At 35.0% G+C, this 21,077-nt stretch overlaps 4 protein-coding genes across 4 annotated transcripts; 3 read left to right on the forward strand and 1 right to left on the reverse strand.

Annotated features, from left to right (window-relative positions):
• Positions 1-1,996: 1,996 nt before the first annotated feature.
• On the forward strand, positions 1,997-6,538 carry LOC120170711 (probable LRR receptor-like serine/threonine-protein kinase At1g67720). The gene is made up of 15 exons (XM_039178609.1): positions 1,997-2,172; positions 2,307-2,844; positions 2,956-3,467; positions 3,593-3,722; positions 3,882-3,953; positions 4,039-4,107; positions 4,223-4,294; positions 4,417-4,485; positions 4,584-4,756; positions 4,842-5,092; positions 5,194-5,320; positions 5,425-5,490; positions 5,574-5,760; positions 5,848-5,980; positions 6,059-6,538. Exons 1-15 carry the CDS (start codon positions 2,103-2,105, stop codon positions 6,380-6,382), a joined length of 2,793 nt encoding a protein of 930 aa, XP_039034540.1. The 5' UTR covers positions 1,997-2,102; the 3' UTR covers positions 6,383-6,538.
• A 136-nt stretch (positions 6,539-6,674) lies between these two features.
• LOC120167043 (GDSL esterase/lipase At3g48460-like) lies at positions 6,675-8,013 on the reverse strand. Its single transcript, XM_039176174.1, has 2 exons — positions 7,294-8,013; positions 6,675-7,192 (listed from the first exon to the last, which is right to left on the reverse strand). Exons 1-2 carry the CDS (start codon positions 7,996-7,998, stop codon positions 6,680-6,682), a joined length of 1,218 nt encoding a protein of 405 aa, XP_039032105.1. The 5' UTR covers positions 7,999-8,013; the 3' UTR covers positions 6,675-6,679.
• Positions 8,014-11,010: 2,997 nt separating this feature from the next.
• On the forward strand, positions 11,011-18,428 carry LOC120170725 (CAP-Gly domain-containing linker protein 1-like). The gene is made up of 10 exons (XM_039178613.1): positions 11,011-11,128; positions 11,214-11,338; positions 11,456-11,749; positions 11,856-14,189; positions 14,529-15,194; positions 15,325-16,177; positions 16,265-16,911; positions 17,664-17,811; positions 17,902-17,983; positions 18,077-18,428. The coding sequence occupies exons 2-10, from the start codon at positions 11,264-11,266 to the stop codon at positions 18,177-18,179; spliced, it is 5,202 nt and encodes a 1,733-aa protein (XP_039034544.1). The 5' UTR covers positions 11,011-11,128; positions 11,214-11,263; the 3' UTR covers positions 18,180-18,428.
• Positions 18,429-20,369: 1,941 nt separating this feature from the next.
• On the forward strand, positions 20,370-20,894 carry LOC120170770 (protein NOI4-like). The gene is made up of 3 exons (XM_039178640.1): positions 20,370-20,459; positions 20,560-20,751; positions 20,845-20,894. Exons 1-3 carry the CDS (start codon positions 20,451-20,453, stop codon positions 20,866-20,868), a joined length of 225 nt encoding a protein of 74 aa, XP_039034571.1. The 5' UTR covers positions 20,370-20,450; the 3' UTR covers positions 20,869-20,894.
• The last annotated feature ends 183 nt before the right edge of the window (positions 20,895-21,077 follow it).

The following is a 21,077-nucleotide window of genomic DNA, read 5'->3' on the forward strand; positions in this document are numbered from 1 at the left end:
TTTTTGTCACTGAGATTATTTTCTCTTTAATAAATTAACATTGTTGGCATGAAAATTGCTTTCATCTTTCTTACTTTTTGGCCCCACAAGCTTCAAAAAGTTTGCAGTAAAGTTGGGTATAAAACAAAAGCAAAAGTAAAATCTAAAGTTATTAAAAGTTTAATTAAATAATGTCATATTTTTTTTATTATATATATATAAATTTTGATATATTTCTCAAAAATTTTAAATTCTCATATTTTTTTTTTGAATAATTTGAGGTTATTATAATATAGTATTTGTTCAGAATATTTTTTAGTCATTAATAACGTACATATACCTTGCAAACGTAACTATTCAAACATGATACCTCTAGGGAGAGCAATACTCACTTTTACTGTTGAAGTCACTCAACGAGTTCTAAATTTACATATATTTTATATTTTGTATTGATAACATGTTTTTATCCCCTAAAATATTATAAATTATCTCTCCTAATATAAAATTCTATATCGATCTATCTATCAGATCATTTGTATTATATAAATTCAAATATAATCGTGATATTTAATTATTATATACATATGGTCCTTCAACTATAGGATATTGTTTTATTGAATCTTTTGAATATCAAAAGTTACAAAATGGTCCTCAACTATAAAGAGTTGCTTTATTGAGTCTCTCGACTATTAAAAGTTACAAAATGGTCACTCGACTATTTATTATGTTACAAACTCGTCACTTTTTGTTAAAAAAGTAACGATCGTATGAGCTGGACGTTAACATGTTGATTGAGATATGATAGTCGTTCGAGATTATAATATCATATTTCATATAGCAAGTTAACTTCCAGTTCAGATTGTCGTTAATTTTTAAACGAAAAAAGACGAATTTGGATAATAATGAATAGTCAGGTGATCATTTTGTAACTTTTAAAAGTCGAGGGACTCAACAAAGTAACTCCCTATAATGGGAGACCATTTTATAACTTTTAATAGTTAAAGGACTCAAAAAAGTATTATCTAATAGTTGGGGAATCATTTGTGTACTTGACCCTAATTATTATCGCTTTCTCTTACCTTCTTTGCATATGAGTTTTGCATGGCCAACCTTTCTCCAGACTCGGTCCCACATTAAATAGTAATAAAAGCAGCATTAACTTTTTTCGATGGTACAGTAATTACAGGGACCACGTAAAAATATAAAATAAAAACATTATAATAAATACGATACATTTTATGCGTATTCGGTATTTGTAATTAGTATTTTTTATACTTTAATCCTTTATCTTTAGCTTTTGTTAGTGCCACACTCTTTCTTTATAGATATAATTGCATATGATATCCTCAAATTATAACATTCATTTTAAATTAATCTTTAAATTTTAAAATATTTTATATCGATCCTTAGATTATGACTTCATTCTTAATCAGTCCATAAACTTTAGAACATTTTAAATCAGTCTCCAAACTATCAATATCATTTTGTTTTAATTATTTTCTTAACGTATTGGATTTTGAAGATCTTGGGAATTGAACACGTAACCTTCTAAAAATATAATTTGTTTTTAAAGATCTCGAGAATTTTTTAGAATATCACATATTCAATTTATAGGATTTTTAGAAACTAATATAGTTAATGTCAGGTTAACAAAAATGTTAAAATGAAATGATATCGATAGTGTGAGGATTGATATATAATATTTTAAAATTTTAAGGATTAATTTAGGATGGAAAATATAGTTTAGAAATTGTTATAAAGGAGTTTAAAATTGGGGGACAAATTTAAAATTATAGTTTGAGATAGCCTGTGCAATTAACTCTTTTTTATATAAATAATAAATTTACTATTTTCTTTTTTCTTCTGAAAAGTAGCTCTTGGGGAAAGGAAATTCCAAAATCTAAAAGAAAAAGAAAATAAAAAAGAAAGAGACATGAATGTACATTGCATAAACTGAAAAACTCATCAATCAGGGGGGGGGGGGGGAAAGTGGAAGGTTAGTGGAGTAAAAATGGGTAAGATTTTGAATAAAAACCCACATTTTCCTTTTCATTTACTGCAAAATTGTTAGTCTAAAAAATAAAACACCAAAAGAATCAGTTTTGCCTTGTTGATGATCTTCAATGGCTTTATTTTCACAGTTATTTATACTATATTTCTACTTTATATCCTCTGTTGTATCCCAAGTTTCAGGTATGTTTTTTTTGGTTTATCATGTAATATGGTTTTATGAATTAAGCATAAAGCAATAAATCTTAGAAATAAAGATGCTAAAATGGAAAAAAATTGTGTATTATCATCATCATCATTTTGATTGTGGCCTGCAGAGTTTATCAGTTTAGATTGCGGAAGCACAGTTGATTACACTGATCCAAGTACTGAGCTTTCATGGAGTTCAGACATGGATATCATGAAACACGGGAGAAGAGTATTGGTCGAAACCCCGACCGGTAACTCGGTGCAGTATCAAACTCGAAGAGACTTTCCTTCGGACAACAAGAAGTATTGTTACAATTTGAGGACCAGGGAGAGAAGAAGGTACCTTGTTCGTGCAACGTTTCAGTATGTAAGCTCTGGAGATGTCGATGCATACCCGAAATTCGAGCTCTACTTAGATGCGACCCTGTGGGGGACTGTGACAATTCAAGAGGGCTCCAAAACATATGTGAATGAAATGATCATAAGGGCTCCATCAGATTCCATTGAAGTTTGCTTATGTTGTGCAACAACTGGTTTTCCCTTCATTTCAACACTCGAGCTTCGCCCCTTGAATCTTTCCATGTATGCTACAGATTTTGAGAATGATTTCTTCTTGAATGTGGCAGCTAGAGTGAACTTTGGTGCTTTAACAAAGGATTTAGTGAGGTAAAGTATGATCTGATATGGTATCTAAGAACTGTTTGATGTTTTGCTTCATTTGCAAGGTATTTGATGGACATCTGTGTTGATTTATGAAAACCGAATTCGCATTTATAGGTATCCAGATGATCCATATGACAGATTTTGGGAGTCTGATCTCGATAGGAGGCAAAATTTTCTTGTAGGAGTGGCTCGTGGAACAGAAAGAATCAAAACGTCGAAGAACATTGATATAAGAACCAGAGAATATCCGCCTGTTAAAGTGATGCAAACGGCAGTTGTTGGCACTGAAGGAAATCTTAGCTACAGATTAAACCTCGAAGGCTTCCCCGCCAATGCTCGAGCCTATGCATACTTTGCTGAAATTGAAGATTTGGCTCCGAACGAAACCCGAAAATTCAGATTGCGAGAGCCCTACATCCCTGATTATAGCAATGCTGTGGTAAATATAGCTGAGAATAGCAACGGGAGCTACACGCTTTATGAACCGAGTTACATGAACGTTACTCTCGATTTTGTTCTGTCATTCACTTTTTCCAAGACATATGATTCTACTCGAGGACCACTCCTTAATGCAATTGAGATAAATAAATACCAGCAGATTGCTGCAAAAACTGACAGGCGAGATGGTAAGATGGCCCTGCGGTGTTTTGATTTTATTAAACTTTTGATCGTATTGCACATCGTACATGTACGTTCAAGGAATTTGCTTGACTCAGTGAGCTAATAACTCATTATTTTCTCTATTTGCCAGTGGCTGCTCTCGATGCCATTCGGAATATTGCTGCCGGAAGCGTATGGGCAAATGAAGGAGGTGATCCTTGTGTTCCTACTCCCTGGGCATGGGTAAATTGCAGTCCAACACCTCCAAGAATAAATAAAATGTAATGCATTCGAACTCGGTAAAGTTTCTGTTCATTTCATAACTATATCACACTTTACTGCATTACCTTTGATTGTTAAAACAACCTTGTTAAGTTCTTTTGAGACCAGTTACTCTTTTGTTCATGGAATTTGAAGGATTTTTTTAACCTGATGAACAGTGCACTGTCAGGACAGAATCTGAAGGGCCAAATTCCATCCGAGATTAATCAAATGGAGGGATTGATTGAGTTGTAAGTCCTATTCTTCAACATCCCGGATTTAATCTTCATGAATTTGTCCGATTACCTTCCGCTGAAAAGCTCCCATCTTCTGTAGGTGGTTGGACTCCAACACCTTAATAGGGCCATTACCTGATATGAGTAGCCTTATCAATCTGAAAATTGTGTAAGCTCTTCACTCTGTGCAATATTTTGCTTTGGAATTCAGGGTTGGCATTTCACTTTGGTACTTGTTCTCTCGTGAGCTTGTCCCAACTCACATCCTTTACCGGTGCTTGCAGACATCTGGAGAACAATAAACTTAACTGTTCACTACCTTCGGACCTTGGCCGTCTGCCTAACTTACAAGAGTTGTAAGTAGAAATCTTGATTTGTTATCTCCTATTTACAGATCATTCAACAGAATTATATGCTTTGTTTTTTTAACAAAAATGCTATTAGAAGCAGATAATTTAGGGTAATCTATATATTTCAGGAACATACAGAACAACTTGTTTTGTGGGGAAATTCCTGCGGCATTGCTAAGCAAGAAAATAAATTTCGAGTGAGTACGTTGTAGCGCATTACACCTTAAGCTCTATGTAATCCTACACAGCAACTTTATAAACAGCTATTATTAAAATATATACCTTTCTGTTGTAGATATGAAGGTAATCCTGGACTACATAATGAGGCACAGAGAAAACTGCGTTTTAAGTTGATACTTGGAGCCTCAATCGGAGTTCTGGCGGTTTTATTAATTCTTTTCTTGGCAAGTTTAATTTTGTTGCGCAATTTCCGAAGGAAGATGTCTCACCGAAAATGCGATGAAAATGGTGCGAGCACTTTAATTACTCGTTTATCATTTATCCAATGTGCAGACCTCAGTATTTTCTATAAATCATTATTGTTTTCCATCAGGTACCCTGCAACCTGACACCAAACAATCAACGGCCTGTTCAATAGCACGGGGCGGGAATTTACTGGACGAAGGTGTGGCATACTGTATCTCACTGTCTGATCTAGAAGAAGCAACTAACAATTTCAGCAAAAAGATCGGCGAAGGAAGTTTTGGATCCGTCTACTATGGCCAATTGAAAGACGGAAAGGAGGTTGCAGTCAAGACAATGGGTGATTCATCTAGCCATTTGAATAAGCAATTTGCGACTGAGGTAGTGTCCCATAATCCCCTCAACCCAAGTGCTCTCGTTGTTGTATGGGAGGAATAGTTAAGATACGACATGATTAAGTGATGACTGAAGCATGCTTGCAGGTTGCCCTCTTATCAAGAATTCATCATAGAAACTTGGTTCCTCTAATCGCGTATTGTGACGAAGCTCATCAACGTATATTAGTTTATGAATATATGCACAATGGAACTTTGAGGGATCACATATATGGTTTGCTTCTCTACCAAAAAATCAAACCGTCTATTTTCCATCATTCTCCCTTTGAGGATATTATTGTGGTCAAAAGAATTAAGAATATATGGACATGATGGCAGGTTCAGTCAACCAGAAGCCATTGGATTGGCTTTCTCGTTTACGAATTGCAGAAGATGCAGCTAAAGGTTTAGTACTGAAGATCTAAATAATTGATGCATTGGTATTTGTTTTTTTTTCTAAGCATAAACATAAATTAGGATTGCTGTAGGCCTTGAATACTTGCACACTGGCTGCAACCCAAGTATAATTCACCGAGATGTAAAAACAAGCAGCATTCTTCTAGACATTAACATGAGAGCAAAAGTGTCTGATTTTGGACTTTCAAGACAAGCTGAGGAAGATTTAACCCATGTATCAGGTGTGGCACGAGGAACAGTCGGTTACCTTGATCCCGAGTAAGCTATATAGGTTTACCATTCATTAACAATTGATTTGAAAAAAAGAATCATGTGCTTAACCAATCATCTTTAATGTTGTAACAGGTACTATGCAAGTCAACAACTGACTGAAAAGAGTGATGTGTATAGTTTCGGGGTTGTTCTTCTGGAACTCATCTCCGCAAAGAAACCAGTATCAGTTGAAGATTTTGGTCCTGAACTTAACATTGTTCACTGGGTACATTTCTCTTCAACTTTCATCCATTTCTTAATATATGAGGCACTGAAATCTGAGCCGCTTGTCATTTTTTCACAGGCAAGATCCTTAATACGCAAAGGCGATGTAATAAGCATTGTAGATCCATATCTGGTAGGAAATGTCAAGATTGAGTCAATCTGGAGGATTGCTGAAGTGGCTATCCAATGCGTTGAACAACGCGGATATTCTCGCCCCAAGATGCAGGAGATCGTTTTGGCTATACAAGATGCAGTGAAAATCGAGAAAGGGGATGAAGGCAATGCACAGTTAGTTTGTGGTAGTTCCAGGGGTCAATCTTCAAGGAAAACTCTACTTGAAAGCTTTCTTGAAACCGAAAGCCCCGATTTTTCAAATGGCAGCCTAGTCCCATCTGCTAGATAATTTTGCAGCTCAACCAGCTGGTATCTTATTGGCCTATGTGCTATGGTGATAATATCACTGTCATTTAAAACGAAGTTTGTATATTCGGAATGTAAACAACTGTATCACAGGCTTACTACTTTTAAATATGCGAAGTTACTGTCTTTTCTGTACCTAAGGAAACATTTGGAAACACAAGAATGAATTTTTGGGTAATAAAATTGAATTCTAGTCCAACTTTTTCATTGATTTTATCTTATGTGTTAATTACATCTTAATTTACTAATTGACATACTCCATGAAAGATTGGCCGGTCATCTATGCACGTAAGTTTCTTTGCCTACTGATTATATCATAAAAGGATGGTTTGCAGAAGCCTTCATGGAGGAACAGTTGAGTTATTTCTTTATGCATTGCTTCCGTCAAATGAAATCCGTCCCATTGAACATGGTTAGAGGGGTTTTCACACACGGTGGTGCCGGCCATGCCACAAAGGTTGTGCAAGTTAAAGTTGAGAAGTCCACCTCCAACGCCACAACATGCTCGGGATCCATCGGAAAACCCGAAGCCGGAAAGGTTTCTCATGATTGTTTTGTATGCATTGTAATAGTCAGCATATGAAATTGTAACCTCAGCTCCATGCTTTATCCTAAAGTCTTCCAATGTCTTCTGGAGGAGCTCGTTGTGAGCCATTACTGCTCTGTTAATACTTAATGAGCAGCCCATTTCATCTTTTTCAGATTGTGGTGTCAATAGCTTGGCCAGAGGACAACATCCCACCGGTGGCAGCCCTTGAACCACGAAGAACTTTCCACCGCTGTCCAACACCGTCTGCAACATACGATCAAAGAACAAAAAAACCAAGTTTGTATGTAAGCATTTTCACAATTGTGTAAATAGATTTCATTTCGAATGTGCATATTTATACATACTGTAAATAATTTGGAGATTTGATTAATGGTTATATCTGTAAGCCACCGCATGGAAACAGATGACCCTATAACACGAACGAAGTCATCAACGCCGATTTGTCCAATCCAAATGAGATGCTTTCCCATTTCCGCCTTGCATTCTTCCTCGAACTTCCCCTTGCAAGCTATTCCGGTGACGAAACTGTTGAACCATTCGATTTGTGTTTGGAAACCTAAAGGAATGCCTTTCCATATAAGTATGTGACCAATCTTATGGTTAGCAAAGAAGTCACCGGAAAGCGATGAGGCACCTCCGATCGCGAAGTTGACCCCAGAGTTACCCTTGATGGAGAATTTGTTTAAAGAAATGGCCTTATATGGTTCTAGTGTGGGAATGTTGAGTGAATCACAAAGAAAATCAACCACCATTCGACCATTACTTGATCTACCACCCAATAACTTGATGTTCAAGTTTCTTCCAACGTAGCTTTTCAAAACACCCAATAATCGAGCATTGTCAGTGTCGGTATACGAGTCTCCAAATGCAAAAACCTTGGGGAAATAGCCACTGAGGTTGGCTTTGATGTTGATATAAAGTGAACCGGAGTTGGAAGACGTCGAACGAATCTCTTTAGGTATGATATCGCGTAAATGTGCATAAGAAAACGAGAATGAAACAAAGAGAACGAAAGTGACGACATGGAAAGAGTGGTTGGAGATGATCATATTGGGTTGAATCAGTGTTAATTTTGGGTTAGAGTTTGACGTTAATTTGCAGGCTTTTATGCTAAACCTTCCTCCTTAAGATAGTATAAAGACTATAAGAGGAAAGGGTCACGTATGGACCTCACTGGTTTTAGGACAGCGTATAGTGCACAATCAGTGCTCTCATCGATCCTTACAAAGAATAATCGTACAGTTTTTGGACAACATTTTGCCATGTTGGCAGCTATTTAACTCTTAATTAAATTACTATCAAATATTAATTTTATATTTCTATTGATCAAAAAAGATATTAGAGTGCGAGTATATCCTCTGAAAATTTCAATCCTCGTATAATTTAGGTATAATTTCTTATCTCTATATTTATAAGTAAACTTCTTAAATTCATACCATGACATAAAATCATGTGTTCATCTTTATATATATAATATACGGAGAGAGTTAGGGTATACAAGTTAACCGGTTTCATTGGTCACTATCAAGTATACTTTTCATCTTGGCCTAATATATTGTTTGAGTTACTTATTTTTATTTGTTTTTTAAAGAATAAATTTATAATTGATGGACTTATTGTGTAAAAATCTGTATATTAAATTAAGAGGAACACTTGGTTAAAAATTGAAGTTATTTTTTTAAAAAGAAAACTATTGATTTGATATATCGTTCTATCATATATAAACGCAATTGAGCATTTAATTTATATATAAACTTGATTAAAATTAATAAATTAGACCAAATTATGACTAAATTGAAACATATTAAGAATCTATATGGCAAAATTTATCAAATTATTAAAATAAGACCTAATTATTAATTCCTAAAATATAACAGGACTAAATTGAATGAAATCTAAAATCTATGGGCTAAATTTCAAATTGAAAGTACGAAAGATCTAATTGAAGTCTCCTAAAAGACGGCATGGCATGAAAGCAAATTTCCCTAAAACCTAGGTTAGGCACGAATCTAAGACAGGTTGAGCGGATCAGATCCGTTTAGAATTCGAGTGAGATATTTAAAGATTAAAAATTGGGTTTTTTTAATGAATCTTTCTCATTTTCATTTTCGCCTTTATTTTTTATTTTTTATTTCTTGGCCATCAAGTCTCAAGATCAATCGAATCGGTTGTTATTTATTGGTGTTATCTACTGTGATGATGATTGAAAAAATTATATATATTTTTTTATTTTTTAATCTTATTTTTTGATTTTTTTTTACAAATTATATACATATATAACTTTAAATACATATTTTTTTATTTTGAAAATTCGTTGTCAAAACATGATATCTTTCGGATACGTTTATCTTTTTATCTCTATAAGTTCTTTTATCATACAAATTTGTAATCGAATATCTCATTTATCACAAACTAAAGATATGACTCATTCTTTTTTTTATAACGATTACTCTTCTCTTTACGTGTTTTGAGATTTTCTATTGTATACTTTTCTTATTTGAGTATTCGTAGGAGTTGGGGATATGGTTGGATAGAACTATGTCTCGGTGATAACATCCTAGTGAAAAATAAGTTGTGTTGGAGGGAGAAAAAATGATGTGAATTGAACTCAAGTTAAATTCAACTTAGATTTGGGTTAAGATCATGTTTAAGATGTAGATTATTTTTAACTGTTAAAATAAGGGTGTGGGAATCCAATTTAAACTAGATTTAGGTTATATGAATTTTACTTTTGAACTTAATAAATTTCGATAAAATTAATATCCTAAATTATCAAATTTATTTTTATGCGCGTTAAATAATAATATAGAGGATATAAAATGCTTTTTAAAATAAAAATTAAAAATATTGAAGTGATTTTATAATTGGAAATTGATCATATCCTCTGTTTTGAAAATCGGACCGGATCGATCGGTTCAATCGGTTTAACCGGGAATCGTTGTCTAGTCCGGTTCAATTTAGACCGGTTGAACCGCTACTAGTGAACCGGCTAGAACCGTTGAACCGTTCAAATCGGACCGGCTGAAAACCGGAAAAAATCGGGGAAAACCGGAAAAAACCGCATTTTTTGTTTTTTTTTTTAAAAAAAATTAAACCAAACGACGTCGTTTGTTAAACGAGCCAAGTTGAACTCGAGTATTGCTGAGCTCAACTCGAACTTGAAAAATTTAAAAGTAAACTCAACTCGACTCAAACTCACGAGCTAAAAATTATGAAGTTTAACTCGAACTCGAAATATAATATTGAAACTTGAACTCGAAAAGGCTTGAACTCAAAAAAAAATTAGAAGCTCGATTGAAGTCTAAATTCGAGCTTGATTGAAGTAAAAGAATAGTTCACTCAATGCTCACCAAAAGGCTCCATGATTTTGAATGTCAAATTACCTCTATTATTTATAGAAGTTAGTTGGGATGATCTTTTATGTTTCTTAGCCATGTGAGATTGTTTTTTTAAAAAAATTAAACAAACAATATTATTTTGTTATTGATTTTTTTAGCCCCATTTTTTTTTAAATTATAATTATATAATTATATTTATTATTTAATATGTTTTACCTTAAATATTATGTTGTAGTTAATTTGAATCATTTTGTTTCACTTGATTTTATGGTTTTTAACTTAAATATGTTATGACTTGCTTTGATATGACTTGTGATATAAAAAATTATTTTTTATTAAATATTTTTTATATTTGTATTTAATTTTTTAAATAATTATGACGTCGTCCGATTCTTTCAACCGATCGAATCAATTCGACCGATTAAACCAATAAACCAATAATATAATCGATTCGCTAACCGGTCCGATTCTGAAAATATGATCATATCAGTGCCTTTTTAGTATTTGTTATAATACCTTTTTTTCTATAAAAAAAATGTGTCTACTTTACAAACCTATTAATTGCATTGTTTTTCCAATTTACGAGACCAACCATCAATCGCATTCTCATTGGACGAACTTCGTCACACGCACCAATGAAACCGACACAATGACGCAAAATAGCTTTGTATTTCAAAAACAAGAAAAAAAAATAATACAAATGAAAACAAAATAATATGAATAAATAAAAAAAACAAAATATAGTACTAATCTGCTGCGCGCATTCTGCAAGTCCTCCTATGTATCGAAGCTGAATCAGAATCTCATCACTGCATCAATCCACTCCCGGATTTGAATTAAGGTCAAATCCATTACTCCGCCTTGATTCTAGGGTTTTTATGTATTCATTATTCTAAAAATTCTTTGGCGCTGGGTTTTTCTTGCAGATCTGATTCTTGTTATTCAAGAAGTAGCTATCCCTGATTATTATGAATATATGCGATCAGTAGAAATGTCTGAAATTAACGACTCGGAGGATTCTGGAGCTCCTACTCAATCTTCGATTAATCGGGTATTCATTTTTTTCTATAAAAGAAATGAAATCTCAGTTCTCTTCTGTTCGTTGTTAATAAGAAAATCTTTAGTTTGCTATATTATTTAATTATATTTATTGTCTTTATCAATTCAGGATATGGAATCTATTAATATATCTCAGGCTGATGGCAAAGAAGATATGTTTATGGATGCTTCAGATGAGTTGAATAACGATAATAAGGAAGCTGTAACGCCAACTGCACGGGAAAATGATGCCATTTTAGATGAAAAACTGAATGGGGTAGCTAAACAGTCTGATGAAATCGATAATGGTGAATACAATAATGAAGATGATGATAACAATCACTTTGTTCAAGAAATGGAACGCATGCGCGCTTTGCTGGAGCAAGCTGTTGAAGAAAAAGAGGGACTCCAAACCAAATACAAGGTTTAGTGTATAATTATATACATGTGTATGTATATATAAATATTTTCATGTATTGCTCAATGGTTTTTAGATTACATGTTCTTAGTTAGGATTATGGTATCTGCAGGAAGAGATGGAGACACTCTCAAGGGAGATTTATATGAAGGATAAAGAGATTGAAGGGCTGAATGCCAAACTTATGAGTTCAGAACCTGAAGCAGAAACAGGTAAGGAGGTTAAGAGCCAGCAATATGAGGATGCACTGGAGAGGATTTTGGCTGCTCTTGGGTCGGTTATAGATCAAGGAGATTTGTTGGGTGATTCTGGTGGAGAGCAGGTTGACCTTGTTGAGAAAAGCACATTGGCGTTAATTGATAGGTATAACCATTTTCTTTCTGAAGTTAATCAACTTAGGCTGTGTTTGACAAAGGCTGAGTCTGATTTTGATGTGCATGAGTTTGGGACCGTACTTGTTGCTGCCCGTGATGAGTTATTTGAGTTGAGGGGGAAGGAAGCACAGCTGGTTGAAAACATAGTGGCTCTAGAAGATCAAAATAGGAAATTTCTTGAGCAAGTTGAAAGTGAGAAAGCAATGGTGGAGATTCTAAAATCCGAGCTTGAAAAAACAAAGACAGAGGTTGAGCAGGAAAAGATGAGGTGTGCTAATACCAAGGAAAAGCTGAGTATGGCTGTGTCAAAAGGGAAGGGATTGGTTCAGCAACGAGACGCTCTCAAGAAATCTCTTGCTGATAAAACTAGTGAGCTTGAGAAATGCCTAGCCGAATTACATGAGAGGTCCAATGCTCTAGAAGCTGCTGAATCACACAAGGAAGAGTTGGTGAAAAGTGAAGGTTTGGTTGTGTCATTGCAAGAATCACTCTCGGAAAAGACCTTGATTATTGAGACATTTGAACACATCCTATCCCAGACTGATGTACCTGAAGAACTCCAATCAGTGGATATTGTTGGAAGAGCTAGATGGCTCGCTAATGAAATAAATGAACTGAAGAGAGCTTCATTGGACTACTACAGATTGAAAGACGCATTTTCTGCAATTGATTTACCTGAAAATGCCACCTTTTCTGATTTAGATTCTCGTTTGGCTTGGCTCAAGGAATCCTTTTATCAGGCTAAAGATGACATAAATATGTTGCAAACTGAAATTTCCAGAACAAAGGAAGCTGCCTGTTATGAGATAGATCATTTGACTGCTTCACTTTCGACTGTACAACAAGAGAAGCATTACATCAAGGAAGAGATAGATACTCTTAGAAAGGAATATGAGGAAATTGTAGGAAAGGCACATCAGATATCATTGGACAAGGATCATCTAAGTGCTTCATTTACAACCGAACTAGCAGAGAAAGATTATATTAAAACGGAGTTGGACAACCTCTCAACTGAATATGAAAAAGTAGTTGAGAAGGTCCATCAACTTTCATCAGAGAAAGATCAGATGATCCAGATGATGGTAGAGGCTTATGGAGTGACAATGGAGGATCAAGAAAGGATTGAAGAAGCTTCTTATCTTCCCATGCTAATAGATAGGTGTTTTGGGAAGATGAAAGAACAAACTAGTGTATCTTTAGGGACTACTTTTGTAGAAGCAGAGCTATTTGAAAAACTTCAAAGTCTGTTCTATGTTAGGGATCTGGAGTTGACACTTTGTGAGGAAATACTAGAAGAAGATACGCTGGTGAGGTCACTGCTAAATGATCTGTCAAATCAGTTCAGAGTATCTTCTCAGGAACTTTTTGCACTGAAGGAGGAGAAAGATGTTCTGCAAAAGGATCTTGAACGGTCAGAGGAGAAATCTGGTCTGCTGAGGGAGAAATTATCAATGGCAGTTAAGAAGGGAAAGGGCTTAGTTCAAGATCGGGAAAACTTGAAACTTCTTATCGAAGAAAAGAAGTCAGAAATTGAGAAGCTGAGGCTTGAGTTACAGCATGAAGTATCTACAGTTGCTAACTGCAGGGATCAGATCAGCTGTTTGTCTACTGATTTGGAGCGCATCCCGAAGTTGGAGAGTGACCTTGCAGCTATGATTGAGGGAAAGGATCAACTTGAGAAGTTCTTATTTGAGAGCAATAGCATATTGCAGAGAGTATTTGAATCGATTGATCGTGTTGTCATTCCAGTTGGTTCCACATTTCAAGAGCCTGTGGAGAAGCTGAACTTTCTTGCTGGGTATATTGAAGATTGTCTGACTGCCAAGACACAGACTGAACAAGACTTGAGGGAAGTAAAGGAAGAGGCTAATAACCTGACTATCAAGTTAGCAGAGGCTGAAGCAACTATAAAGTCGCTGGAAGAAGCATTGGCTGTTGCCAAGAACGATTTGTCTCAACTCGTTGAAGAGAAGAGGGACATGGAATTTGGCAAAACGAATATAGAAATAGAATTGCAGAAAGCAGTTGAAGAAACTCATTCACAAACTAACAAGTTTGCTGAGATTTGTGAGGTTAGAAAGTCACTTGAAGAGGCATTGTCATTGGCAGAAAATAAAATTTCACTTCTTATCAGTGAGAAAGAGGAGGTTCAAGGTAGCAGAGCTGCTTCAGAGATGGAAATGGAGAAACTGAGAGAGGAAGGCGCTATTCAGGCTAGCAAACTCTCAGAGGCGTATAACACTATAAAGTCACTAGAAAGTGCACTTTCTCAGGCAGAGATGAGTGTTGCTTCATTAACTGAACAATGTAACAATTCACAAGTGGAAATAACAAACTTGGAGAATGAGCTGAAGAAACTAAAAGATGGAACTGAGATCCAGGCTAGGGAGTTGGCTAATGTTGAGATCCAGGCTAGAAAGTCACTTGAAGAGGCATTGTCACTGGCAGAAAATAAAATTTCACTTCTTATCCGTGAGAAAGAGGAGGTTCAAGGTAGCATAGCTGATTCAGAGACGACAATGGAGAAACTGAGAGAGGAAGGTGCTATTCAAGCTAGCAGACTCTCTGAGGCATATAACACTATAAAGTCACTTGAAAGTGAACTTTCTCAGGCGGAGACGACTGTCGCTTCATTAACTGAACAAAGTAACAATTCACAACTGGAAATGACCAACTTGGATAATGAGCTAAAGAAACTAAAAGATGAAACCGAGATCCAGGCTAGGGAGCTAGCTGATGCTAGGATAACCATAAGATCACTTGAAGATGCATTGTTTAAGGCAGAAAAAGACTTTTCTGCACTTCAAAGTGAAAAAATAATTGCTGATCGGGAGTTATCAACTCTTAATTCCAAACTGACTGCATGCACGGAAGAGTTGGCTGGAAGCAGAGAGAGCTCAGCTAGCAGATCCATAGAGTTGAGTGGTCATCTCAATAATCTCCAAATACTAGCCAAAGACCAAAGTTTGTTGTCTACTATGAAACAATGCTTTGACAGGAACTTGCAGCACCTGAAAGATGTGGATCTTACCCTTAAAAACACAAGTGAAATGCTGCAAGGTTACCCACTCATGGAGGTACATGTAACCCTCCTTTTTCTTTCACCTGCCTAACTTTGGACATTGAATCACTTTCTTTCCTTAACTTTTGGAATGAGAAAAGTAATTAATTATTGATTTTTAATTGTATATTTTTCCTTTATCTCAGGATATTGCTCATCTGGCAGGATGTTTCACTGATGCTATTGATAATAATATGAACATTGGAGTGGGGAATGGTGAAGAAAATGCAATAAATGCTGATGATGTTCCTTCGTGCATTTTAAGGGTTTCAGAAGGGATCCAATTACGAAATAAAATCCTTGCAGATAAGTTTGAAGTTTTTTCAAGCTTGCTAGACGAGTTAATAGCAGCCCTGTTAAAAAAATTACATGCCACAAAGGATGGGGTAAAAAACATGGTCGAGAATATGGAATCCTTGAAACAAAATGTCAAAAACTTGGAAATGCGTGAACAAGAAAAGAAGGCTATGGCTATGTTACAGAATGATGTTGAAATTCTATTCTTTGCTTGTAAAGATGCAATTGGAGATCTGGACCTTGAAGTTAAGAGCATTATTACAGAACTTAGCTCTCTTCCTGGGCTTGAAAACTTGAACCATCGTTTGCACCTAGAAGAAGAATTTATTGGACAAGACATGGCTCAGCAAGAAATTGGTGGTAATAGATATGTTCAAACAGCTGAGAAATTGTTGACTGCTACTAGAAAAGTTCAAAGTTTGGTGAAGTTTTTCGAAACCACAAGTAAAGAAGTGGTCTCAGTTGTTCATGTTTTGCAGAAAGAATTGGAAGATACCAGAAGAGCATCTGAGAAAGCTATTGAAGAAAGAGGCGTATATCAAAGTAGGGTTTTCAAGTTGGAGAGTGATGTGGAAGCATTGGAAGATTCGTGCAGAGAAGTGAGGCTTAAGGTAGATGATTATCAAGCAAAAGAGGCCATATGGAAAGAAAAAGAGGCAGAACTTTTGTCATTGTACGATAATTTGTTGATGAAAGAAAAAGGTAAATTTCTCCCCCTCACTTTGTCTTTGTTAATATTGTGCACTTGATTGTTAATGGCCACTCTTAAGTTGTTTTGTATTGTTGTAGAAGCTGAGGAGCCGCTCCTGTCAGCATCTCAGTTGAGAACTTTATTGGACAAGCTAAGTGCAATTGAAATTCCTCTTGTAGAGTCTGAAGACCTGGAGACCCATAGCTCAACTGATGTTCAGAAACTGTTTTCTGTTATTGACAGTTTCACTGAATTGCAGAATCAAATAAATTTACTTTCGTATGAGAAGGAAGAATTACAGTCTACACTTTCACAACAGAGTTTTGAAATCGAGCATCTTAAAGAAGAAATTGAGACATGTGCTAGAAATAAGACAGAATTGGAAGTGATGAAAATGGAGCTTTCCGGGGCTACATTTGATTTGGAAAAGATCGTTGTTGGGTTGGGAGGTAAAGAGTTTATTGGAGGCCAAACTTCTGTTGGTATGAGGGCAATTTTGCCTGTTTTAGAAAAGCAGGTGAATGCTCTGTTATTAGAGGCTGAAAGTTCAAAATCCAGAGCACAGGAACTAGGTACCAAGTTGCTTGGCAGCCAAAATGCCGTGGATGAACTGTCTACTAAGGTTAAGTTACTTGAAGGTTCTCTTCAGGGTAGGAATGTTCAGCCTGAGATTGTCCAGGAAAGGAGCATCTTTGAAGCACCTTCTGCATCCACAGGGTCAGAAATATCCGAAATTGAAGACGTGGTAAGTGTTTTCTTACACATTTGGCATTTCCATGATTAATTTGATTTATGTTGATCTTGTAACTATGATGTCTGTGGTTGGGTACATGTACACTTGTTTGTTCTGTTAATATTTTTATCGTGACTTTAATTTTGTTCAGCTCTTAATTGTCTAAGATGAATGTTTAGGAGGAAAATAAAAAGAAAGAGTTTAAGGTGCTTGTTTGAGTTGGATTATGAGGAAGATAAGAGTTTATTTTTAAGATTATTATTTGGTGCACCTCCAGTAGAGAAAAGCAATTTCACAAGTGGCCTTACGATGATGACAATTTTAAAATTTCACAAGTATCATTAAAACAATTTTAAAATTTCAAAAATAAATAAATGACATTGTCAATGTTAAGGCCGTTTATGGAATTATTTTTTTCCATTGGTGGTGTACCAAATCATAATCCTTATTTTTAAGGTGTTTTTTTCTCTTATAAATAGTTTCAAGTTTCAAATTTTAGATGTGTACATGGTGCTTTAGTTCTGGTGACATGTAATAGATCTAATTTGTCGTACCATATTGCTTTATGAGAGATTTATTTCTTTGACCTATAATATAAAGTGATCTTGGAGGAGTTAATTATGAAATTTAACGACTTGCAATATGAATGACTCAAAGACATTCTTGCAGTGTCTTTTTATATTGGTTTGCCTCTAGTAATGTGTCAGTACATCTCTGCAAACGTTTCTCTTAATGACTCGAATTACTTTTTGATGCTTATGCAGGGGTCACTTGGAAAGAAAACAATATCTCCTGTTCCTTCAGCTGCTCACGTGCGAATTATACGAAAAGGATCAGCTGACCATCTTGCACTGAATATTGACTCAGAATCTGATCGCCTGATCAACGGCGAGGAAACTGATGAGGAAAAAGGTTTGCATTCTGAAATTCATTTTAGAAAAGTAACTTCTGATCGATACAAGTCCCAGAATTCAAGATCTTAAGCATGTGTCTTTTTTACAGATCGTTTGTTCAAGTCTCTCAACACAACTGGCCTTATACCAAAACAAGGAAAGTTGATTGCAGATCGAGTTGATGGAATATGGTAAAGATTTATCCATGAGAAAAGGAACTTTTCCTGCTTTCTATTCACTTTGTTTGTTTATAACGATCATATGTCTGTTGTTAATTGCTACAGGGTATCTGGCAGCCGAGTTCTAAGCAGTCGTCCGAGAGCAAGGCTTGGCTTCATTGCCTATTGTCTTCTCCTGCATATATGGCTACTGGGGACCATCGTGTAGCGAAGTTTGTGGTCATCAATTCTCTGGAACGACGACATACATAAAAATATTGTAATAAATTCTTTCCCCGTATTTTTCATTTTAGTTTTATATCGTCTAACTCTGTTCTTTTACGATGGTGCCTCATAGGCTTATAGGTTAGTGGACATTCTCAGCACCATATACATCCTCTGCGATAGCATTTTTAGTAACCGCAGAGAATGTAAGGTTCATTCTGTCAAGGTAATAATAATTAATTCCATTGTGCCATCGTTGTTCGAGTGGGATTATAATTGCAATTTGTGGTTGATAATAGGCAAATTTGATATAATTATTTTATGCTCTTCAGAATTTTGCCTGGCTATAATTTTAGTGCATTTCCTTTTAGGGTACGTTTGATTTACTGAATGTTGTGAAAAATATCAACATCTTATATTAACTTGTTTGGTTGGGTCGAAATTGTAAGATTACACGATTTAGTTAAGAGAGTGTAATTTTTTTAAAAAATAAAAATAAAATTAGTTCCTTCATTATTAGGTCTAAGTACGTATATGCTTCGTCCTGCTTGTGCCAAAGATAAAAAAAATGATTAAATTTGTGAATTATTCTTTTTTTAGAGTAGCTATTCTCATAAAATATTATAATATTCAATAATTGTTAATATTATGGTAAAATAGAATAAACAACGAAAGAAAATTTTGATGTTATCGACTGACTAGGTGGGAAATTTGTTGGTTTTGGTGTTTTTTCATTTCTTTTTCTTTTTCTGGTTTATGTTCATCACTTGATTAGTAGCTTAAGTAGACTTTCTTCAGTTCAACATCACCAACCAATGAGTTTGACTTCAGTTCTTAACTTGATAAACCATCATCTCCTAATTGTAACTGCACAGCAGGCATCTCATGTTGGGTCCATGCAACTATCATGTATGTATTTCATTTTGATCCACCATAATGCTTGTTTGAAAGCTCTTTTTTTTCCCCTCTACCTTTGATGAAATTACATGTTCACACTCATGGAAAGATATGGTCCTTGGTTTTGATTAGCATATTTGTGGAATGATGTTTGGATTATTTCCAAGTTTAATAAAGCAAATCGATATATTATGAGTCAAAACTTTAAAGAAAAATTGTAAATCTCATATTGACCTTATAATAGAATTATTCTTGAGATGGGTTGAAAAAAAATGGATACGTTGCAACTGAGGATATTATATATCAGTAAATTGAAGGTTTGAATAATAAAATTATAGTTTTATATTTTATTCTACGAGATCTTTAAAACGGTGTATGATATACTCAAAATGATTGAGTGACAGAAAAAGGTAAGATTAAGTTCGATTTCATCATTGGAGCAATGTTACCTACCAGTGAACAGTTGTTGCATCCTTGATAAATGTCTGACGTTCTTAAACACCCAAGAAAGGACAAATATGTTTTAAGGAAACTATATTGTCCTCGATAAACTCTGCTATCAGTTTAATTCCAGTTTGAATTATTTTATAATATGTCTTTCAAAACTAACATTCAACTGCAATATCTTCGTTTAAGTTCTCTAGAAGCCTTCGGGAAATCCTCTACACAAGTTCCCTAGAAGCAAGAACCTTACTCAATTGAGTCTTGAAGCATCTAAACCCCTTAGCTTTTAGAGTTCTCTTAAAGTTTTAGAGATACTCCACATTCTTCGAACGATTTCATATCTTTTAAAGTTCTTTTGAAATTTTTTAGAAACTCTACATCCTCTCAACGATTTTTTATTTATTATTATTTTCTTTATGACAATTTTCTATTAAATATTTTTTTGTTAGATTATCACGCAATTATTTTTAAGTTTACTATAATAAGATATAAATGCTCACATCATCTTGAACCTTTGAATTTCTTACGTATTAATAGGAATGGTGGCATTTAATATGAGAGCTATCTCATACTAAAATTGATGTTAGAATTGAAGTGTTCACACATGACTTATATTTATGAATAAACCCATAATACCCAATTAGGGATCAACATTCCTAAAAACCCTTTAAAGCCCACCATTTCATACCGAGTAAAATTGGTGGAGTCTACCACCAATGACGACCCACCTGAAACAGAGTTGAATTAAATAAGAATATCCCGTGTCTCAGACGAGTTTGATCCGCGTGGAAAATCAATTCTCTTGTTTTCGACTGATATAAATTCACTCGCCTTTGAATAATCCCAGCAACATCTTCATCATCCATAAATTCATCCTTAAAAAAACAACTTTTTTCATTTCCTCACAGTTCCCCACTTACTCTTCAATCATTTCATGGCATCCGTAAGTTTCTCCTTCATTCTCTCCCCAAGAATCTTTCTTTTCTTTCTGGGTTTTCTGTTGCAGGTTGATTTCTTCAATCTTCTTTGTTCCATGTTTGCAGCATTATAAAACTCAGCCTCTGCCGAAATTCGGGGAATGGGATGAGAACGATCCGGCTTCAGCAGAAGGATTTACTGCCATTTTTAACATAGCTAGAGATGAGAAGAGAACTGGGGGCAGTGTTACAGTTGTTGCCACTGAAAGCCTAAAATCACAGAACAAACAGAAGAGAAAACATAAACATTCCATTAAGGTTAGCTTAAGCTCTCCACAGATTCGAACATTTGTTTGGGGTTTACTCGATCATTTTTCATTACTAAATTGTTCTGTTTCAATCCCATGGCAGAGAAAATGGTTTTGTTTTGCTTGAAAATCTGGAGATCACATTCAGTCTACTGGCTTGGGGAGAACTGATACTACTTCACAGTTAATGCTGTCATTATTTGTTGGCATTTTCGTTTTACTTTTGATTGGCTTTTTTAGTGCTTATAGTGTTTCCATGTTTTTCATGGAATTTTTCTATGCGCTTTCCTGTTGTTTACTAATGTTAGAGTACATGTATCTTCCTAGTGCTGGGAT

Source organism: Hibiscus syriacus, unplaced genomic scaffold (genome assembly GCF_006381635.1).
Source record: "Hibiscus syriacus cultivar Baekdansim isolate YM2019G1 unplaced genomic scaffold, ASM638163v2 tig00003041_pilon, whole genome shotgun sequence".
NCBI lineage: Eukaryota > Viridiplantae > Streptophyta > Magnoliopsida > Malvales > Malvaceae > Hibiscus > Hibiscus syriacus.